Source organism: Magnolia sinica, chromosome 12 (assembly GCF_029962835.1).
Source record: "Magnolia sinica isolate HGM2019 chromosome 12, MsV1, whole genome shotgun sequence".
NCBI classification, from domain to species: Eukaryota; Viridiplantae; Streptophyta; class Magnoliopsida; order Magnoliales; family Magnoliaceae; genus Magnolia; species Magnolia sinica.
In genome coordinates this window covers 19,994,687-20,002,719 of record NC_080584.1, presented here as the reverse complement: position 1 = coordinate 20,002,719, position 8,033 = coordinate 19,994,687, and the positions used below count along the sequence as shown (strand labels likewise).

The 8,033-nt window shown below is 42.7% G+C and overlaps 1 protein-coding gene across 1 annotated transcript; it reads left to right on the top strand.

Annotated features, from left to right (window-relative positions):
* Positions 1-6,165: 6,165 nt before the first annotated feature.
* Positions 6,166-7,063, top strand: LOC131220396 (RING-H2 finger protein ATL74-like). The gene has a single exon (XM_058215326.1). The coding sequence runs from the start codon at positions 6,309-6,311 to the stop codon at positions 6,993-6,995; it is 687 nt and encodes a 228-aa protein (XP_058071309.1). The 5' UTR covers positions 6,166-6,308; the 3' UTR covers positions 6,996-7,063.
* The last annotated feature ends 970 nt before the right edge of the window (positions 7,064-8,033 follow it).

The window sequence follows — 8,033 nt, the reverse complement described above, 5'->3', positions numbered from 1 at the left end:
GATTTCAAGTTGAAACTGAAGGGTTAATTTGGCAATCACTGAGCATGACAAAAACCAGCTTAAAAGATTTGGCCATCAGGGTATAAAAAAGAACTACACTATGGGTTTGCTCCCTATAGGTGTAGATTTAATTCCCCATGAATGATATGTGAAAAAGTTGGGTGTACAGTCTTTACCTTAGGTTTGCTCCCTATAGGTGAGGATCTGATCCCTCTTCTTGGCGTTACTTCTAATAAAAAGATCAAAAATTAAAAGAATAAAAGGATAATGTGTAAGCCAAGTTGAGTTATCGTGAATTCTCTTAGTGTTACCAATGATATCCTTAAATATCGAGGTGAATCTTAATGTTGACAAGTCGAGATCAGACTATATATTCCTAGATCTCAATGGTTAGAATTTTTCTAACTAATGGAATAATACTTTGAACTTGATTATGAAGTTTACCGTGTGCTGGAGTCTAAGAAAAAGCAATATCCAACATTCATGAATCTAAAAAATTCTCATATCTAGATTACTCTGCAAAAATCACTCGAGTTTATAAATTGTTCTGTAATTCTCAACTTATTTTTCGCATACTTTGCTCGGGACTAGCAAAATGCTGGTTGGGGGTTGTGTTGAGGGTCAAATATTGCATATCAGACCCCATTTATTACCTGGATTTATGAGCATGACTCTGTTTAACGGCTTGGTTTAACTGTGTATGTGATGCAAGGTGTAATTACGAACTGAGACTAAGAAAGGGTGTTTAAAGCTGGGATTTAACGCTCTGATGACACCAAGGCAAGGGACGGACCCCAGGGAACCAAGATCATCGAATTTACACGCCAGGGATCCAAGAAAATCGAGGAATTGAAGCTCAAGTGGCCTGAAAAGTGTCCAGAATGCAAGATCATAAGGTTCCCACCATCCAATCAGTTCGAGACTCCATACGTGGCTTGAAGACCATAAATGAACCGTACACGTAAAATTTCATCCATTGGATCTCTGTGGAACTGGCCCAACAGACATATCAGCCCATAAAACCATTGATTTTGGGCCCGCCCGCTATCCAGATGTACTTGAAAATTGGTCCCAACGCGTTAACTGAGCTGACAATATGGATGGACGGAGCGGATTTCTCACAAACATCTCAGTGGACTCCGCATGTACATTGCGTGTACATAGTGCACCGCTACCCGCGCCGCACCGGATGGTCAGCCCAGTCAAAGACGGGCTGACCCGTCTCCTTCTTCCGCATCAACAGCGGACGGACGATGTCCGTCCGTTTTTCATTAGTGGGCTCCATCCATCGCAGATATCCGAAATCAGAACCGTCAATCGTGACCAGAGGGTGGGTATAAGCCCCACCTAGGTGGATTTTGGCCCCATCAAATCATCGCATATACATGAGGACTCAAATGGACGTTCGACGGCAGAATAGAAAATCGTGAGGGGCCACACCGAAATCAATCTAATCTCACCACTCCCGAACGGTTTTTCGTCCTGAACATAATGAACGCCTTGGATTGCCCAACGCAACAGTGAAGTGGGCCCCACCATCAGTACAGCGTAAGTATTACGCACCCTGTTTTCACGTCCGAAAAATCCAGAATTTCGGGCCGATTGTGGGCCACTGCTTGTGATCGGATTGGTGATCCAAACCGTCCAGATGATGACCGAGCCAGGAATGACCCTAGCCATGAAGACGGTCTTGAGGTTATTGGATGGCAAGCCTCCCAAACTGAGGCCAAACGCAACTCTGTTTGCGTTGCTGCGCACGCTGCTGCATCGCTGGCTGCGTAAGACGTGTTTCTAAGAGCTTTCCGCAGCCGAGTCCTGCCAGGACTCCACAGTAGGGAGGTGAGAAGAAGGATAAAAGGAGAGAAGGGAGGACGGCCATAGGGGATATTTTTTTTGGAAGGGGGAGGTTGCTGTACGTGGAGTGCTCGGTCTTCGGCTTGAACGGGGAGGAGATCAGCTCTTGTTTTGGAGTGCACGGCTGGGTTTGCTGCTGTGCACGGTTGGAAAAAGAGAGGTCTGCTGCTGGATCGAGGGGCTGGCAGCGTTCTTAACATTGAAGGAAGAGAGGAAGAAGCGTGGAGCGGGTTTTTTTTTCTTTCTCTCTTTCCTTCTTGTTCTGTTCTTTTCTTTTCCTGTTTTATTTTTTGCTGTGTTAATCAGCCCATCCATGTGTAGCTAATCCTCTTAGCTAGGGCTAAGAGGTGAAGCTTGTATTGAGATGGGAGACTACTTTATGCTTTTAATGTGAATGCATGAACTGAAATTGTTCTTTGATGATTATCATAAGGAATATTTTTTTTCGTCTTTAATGGTCTGTTGTGACTGAAATTACAATGGGTTTGCAATGGCTTTAAATATTTCTTTCCTCTTTTTATATTTATGAAGTCAGGAAGCCCTGTTGTTCATCATTGTCCCATGGGCATGGTAGGATGACAGTACCTTCCTGACCTTCATGGCATGTTGATTGATTGGTAATTAGATTAATTCTGTTGTTTGCTTTGCCTCCTGGGCATGGTTTGGTGATGGAATCCATTCTAATTCATACACCTTTCATCTCTTGAAACCTATATCAATGGCAGTTCAGTAAATTTTCATAATTTGTGATACTGGCATAAGATCTCCCTGATCTCTACAAGTGGATCCTCTGAATCCCTAGTTTCCTTTCTCTGAATTCCTTAAAGTCTTAGATAATTATTCCACAATTATTTCCTAAACTATATTTGGTTTAGATCACTTCTTAGTCTAGTTCTATTTCTACCTAGTTTCAGGAAACGTACAAGTTTCAGTCCCTGTGGATTCGACCTCGGTCTTACCGAGTTTATTACTACATCACAACCCTATACTTGGGGAGTGAACACCAACTTCCATATAGATGATGCGTCCTTGATGTATTCAATCACGTGTAGACCACCTGGATAGATTCATAAGAGACGGTCCAAGACCGTCCTTTTTAAGGACGGTTCACGACTATCCTTTTTTAGGACGGTCCATGACCGTCCTTTTTTCGTCAATAAAAATGACGGTTTTCGACCGCCCTTTAAGTAATACGACACGTCAAAATTTGACGACCCTTGCGACGGTCCATGACCGTCCTTTTTGGTCATTTGAGATGGTTTTAGACCGTCTTTTTTTCGCAGTTTTGGCGTAGTGAGTCGACGTCTCAGCGCTTCTACGTCCTCGTGATTGGCGAGATCTCTCCGTTTTTCATTATTCTCTTATTGTTCATTCACTCTTACGTGAGTGAAGAAGGTTTGATCCAAGCAATGTGTGCTTGTGATCGGTTGTAACGTTCTACTTCATAGTGAATTGTTACTCTAGATGAAGTCCCATAGTTTTTACCTCTTTGAGGGTTTTCCAGGTAAAATCCCTTGTATCGTGTGGTTTGTGCTTTGATTTATTTCATTGCTTTATTATATCCATAATTCTAGTGTATTTGGAAAGCGAGATCCTAAGGTTTTTGTGCAACGCTCCCAACACTTATTAAGGGATATTACATGTTTTTTTGCACTTCTCTTATCTTTTGGAAACGAAATAAGCAAACAACAATCTCTAAGTCCAGTAAAGAGACTGAATATAGAGCTATGACTTGTGCCTATAGTGAGATCATTTGGTTACGATAGCTACTTTTAGATTTTAGAATTCATATTACGGCTCCGATTTCAGTTCATATTGATAACACCAGCACTATATAAATAGCACGTAATCTTATTTTATCATGGACAGATAAAGTACATTAAGATTGATTGTTATTTCATTAGTGAAAATTTTTAATTGAGAATTATTTCTCCTTCACATCACATTTGAAAATCATATTGCGAACATTCTTACAAAGATTTTAACGATTACCAGATATCCTTTTCTCGTTGGCAAACTGCTACTAATTGATTACCTACATCGGTTTAGATCAGTTTAAAGGTAGTGATAGAGATTTTATTGACTTTCCTTCCACATATATCCCTCCATAGATATCATTTTGGTTCATTTCCTTTTCATATGTCAGATGACTTTCATTACTAACCTTCCTTCTATACACATTATACATCCATATATAAATCACAATTGAACTAAAGAAATTATACAGAAAATCATCTGAAAAATTGTCCGTGTTTATCTTGTTATCATGTTCATCAATCCATACCGTCCAATTGGTAGAACCAATGTGGATTTGCCATAGAAATCTGACCCACCCAACGATCCTAATCATCCAACTGGGGACCCTCAAATGCACACTTACAAGGAAATGATAATGACTCCAAAGTTAATATGGCCGTGCCAGATGCTTAAGATCGTCCGATATATGAGATTCATGTTCAATGTTCCACTTGCAGTGGGCCCTACAGCTGACATGATCTGAGTTGACACCAATGGCTGCCAAGTGTACGGCTGATGAGTCACTACCATTTAGAAGGTAGTGAAAATTGGGACGCGGATTTCCTGCGAACGCCTTTCGCAGGAAGTTCCTGCGCAAGTATGCTGGGTGGGACCCATTGCAATGCATGATAGAAATTCATTCCGTCCATCGGTTTTTGATGGCTCATTTTAAATTAGGTGGATACAAAACTCAAGTGGGTCACACCATAGGGAAAATTGGGGAAAGAAATTCCCACCGTTGAATCCTTCCTGGACTCCATCTTAATGTTTATACTCTATCCAAACCGCTTATAATGTCATTCCGAATGGGATGAAGTGAAAACATCAAAAATATAGCTTGATATAGAACTTTTATGGCCAAAAGAATGATTCAACGGTTCTCACTGAATACCCAATGTTTCCTCTCGTGTGGCCCACATGAGTGTTATACACCTATTGTTTGGTCTCACGTCCTAAAATGAGCTCTCAAAACGTATGGACGGGGTGGATTTTACACAAACATCTCGGTGGGTCCCACCCAGCATCCTTGCGCAGGAACTTCCTGCGAAAGGAATCCGCGTCCTGAAAATTGAATGGTCGGATAACCAACATACGAAGAACAAAATAAAGTATCAAACCCTCCGATGCATTGGTGTATCATATATGGTGACCGTAGCCTTTGGATGATCTTTGGTCATGTTTCAGTGATCCAAACCATTTATGCGATGGTCCTTACAGTCTAAGGTGGATGCCAAAAAAATTATTATGAGATTGTAAATTCTCAATACTTTTTTCACTTAACTCTTTTCTCTTTCAAAATGGACCGTCCACTTAGATGTTAGTTTTTGAGAAATTTCAGGATATTCACATCTGAAAATTTACTACTAAGCCCCATCAGGAGTGTATTCTATCAGTTCAACGGTTTGGATCATTGAAAAATGATTGTAGATCAAACAAATCGTACAACCGTGCATCCCCAACCGCTGCTTCCAATGGAAGGAAAGAATACCAGGAGAAAGGAAGCGGATTGGGTCCTGCCCCAGCCTGGACGGACTCGATACAGGCAGGGGTTCTGTGGGGCCCACCGTTATGTATGGGTTTAACCCACGCCGTCCATCCATTTTTCCAGATAATTTTAGTTAAGGGACTAGAAATGAGGTAGATCCAATGCTCAAGTGGGCCACATCACTGGAAGCAGCGGTCATAATGATTCCCACCGTTGAAACCATCTAAAGGCCCATCATGATATTTATTTTCCATCCAACAAATACAAATATAAGCTTGATCAAAACTTCTACCTCTCCCAAGAAGTTTCTAATGGTGAGCGCTCTATTCCAACTGCATGGCTCACTTGAACCTTGGATCTTACTCGTTTTTTTTTAATCATAACATAAAATGATCTGAAAAAACAGATGGACGGAGTGGATCGAACTCACACATTAATTTGAGCCCCACAGAGCCCCTGCCTGTACCGATGCCATCCAGGCAGTTCCAGGACGCAATCCGCTTTCGAAAGGAGAAGATGTACAGTTTTCAGCTGTTACAAGTGGGGCCCATACTTCATTGATCCAGATCATCCATCTGTTGGGCCCACCATGGATGAACAAATCCCCAAAAGATAAAATCCTAACCACCCATCTTGGTCGTTTTTCCCATTGTGTTATTTCTCTTCTTAACCCTCTATCTGCATGTTACTGATTGAAAGGTTAAAATGTACTGTAGTCCAAAAATTTTGGCCTGTGATCCATCCACAGTGAGGCACAAAATAACAACGGTCTGGATTTCTGATTCATTGGCACCACTTGTAGAAACCAAAACCCGAGTATCAATAGCATCACAGCCTAGTGGGGAGGATCATATAATTCCTCAAGATAACAAATCCAAAGACCAAACCCTTAAGATGCCATACCTTTTAAGCGCATAAAAGAAGGCAGTGGTTTGTCACGTAAGCATATCCCATGCCACCATTTCACCATGTCATTGTATCACCACCCTCCATTGAGGTGGGCCACACACTCTCCTCCCTCATTGCTCCCCTTAGGTACCATGTGGTCCTTTTCATCTCAATCCTCCCACTCATCTCCCCTCCTCCCTTTCCTTCTCTCCCCCATCTCTCCATGGAACAACCCTCCCTCCCACATAACCATAAGCTTCTAGTGTCCACACTAGCTCCCACCCAAAGCCCCACTTCTAGCATCATCTCAGCCATTGATCCTGAAGACACACCGCTCGACTTCAATGTCGTCGTCATCCTCGCCGCGATGCTGTGCGCGCTAGTTTGTGCACTTGGGCTCCACTCCATGCTCCAGTGTGTGGTCAGGTGCACCCAACGTGTAGTCACAGAGCCCGTCGAGTGGGTTGCGGCCCGCCGGCTCAACGCCGGCCTTAAGAAGGAAGACGTGATCGCGCTCCCCACTTCCACCTATGCGACGTCTGGCTCGCCGGGGTCTACCTCCAGGTGTGCCATCTGCTTAGCAGACTTCTCTGATGGTGACAAGATCCGGCTCATCCCCAAGTGTAACCATCGATTCCATGTTGCGTGCATCGACACATGGCTCATGTCCCACTCATCATGCCCCACCTGCCGACAACGGCTCTCAGCACACCATTCCACAGCCTCTCTAGAGATTGTCACATCCGTTTGAACTTATAGTGTATGTGATGATCAGCTTTGAGCCTTCTCAAAGGCTATAACGTTCTCTAATAATTGTTATATTATGCTTTATTTGTTTAGGGTGCGTTTGGTTGCACCAAATATCATGAAAGTTCATGATATTTCATGATATTTGGTGCAACCAAACGCACCCTTAGATATTACACTCCAAAACCATCAGTTTCATTTTCTGTTATGTGTCACTATCCATCATGTGGTCCATGATTCAATGCAACCTCTTTTCTTTCGAGCATCTATCCGCTTAGGCTTTGCAAACAAGAGAGATCTCGACCGTTGGATCTTATGCTGGTTGATTGTGCATTTGTGCTAGTGGTTGCAAGTTGCAAGACATACCCAATAAAAAGCTAGCAATAAGATTGATAGAAAGGAGATGGGCCACTTGGGTTGTCACTAGACATTCTCAATCAAGACAACAATGTGGTTGTAGGACACTTAGATGGGCCATATTTAGTATGAGAGCTTTTTCCTATTGGGTTTGTATAGAGCACTCAATGCATTTGAAAGTAGCTACTCTTTGGTGGAGCCACAGAGAAAGAGTTCAATAATATGTGGAGGTAGTGAAGTCCTCTTGAGTCATGTACTATGTAGAGATGTGGGGTAGACAACGAACATGAACTCTCTCATTATCTCTTTTCATAGCATTGTTGAAATTCAGGAAAAAAGAGAGACATGATATTTCTCCATAAAAGAGAGAGCCTGTGGTTTCTGTGGGGCCTGCCAGGGCCTCACTTCTGGCCATGGGAGAAAAAGGCGCCCCCGGCATACTTTCACTGATCGAATTGGCAGTTAACCTTTGTAGAAAAAGGGTGACGCGCACTCAGACGTGCCGATCCCACCACCTATCTGAATCAATCAAAGTGTTGTTACATGCGTGGTGAGATTAGCGTGAGAAGATTTTTGTGTCCACTCCGTATCCGTAATAGCTGAGATTGATGATATTTCATACCATTAAGGATGTAACTTTTCGCTCCGGTGTCCGTTTTTCCCCAATGATTTTACACAAACCTGT

Excerpts from the sequence above, each read along its gene's own strand:
- LOC131220396 (XM_058215326.1), top strand. The coding sequence starts at position 6,309 with ATGCCACCATTTCACCATGTCATTGTATCACCACCCTCCATTGAGGTG.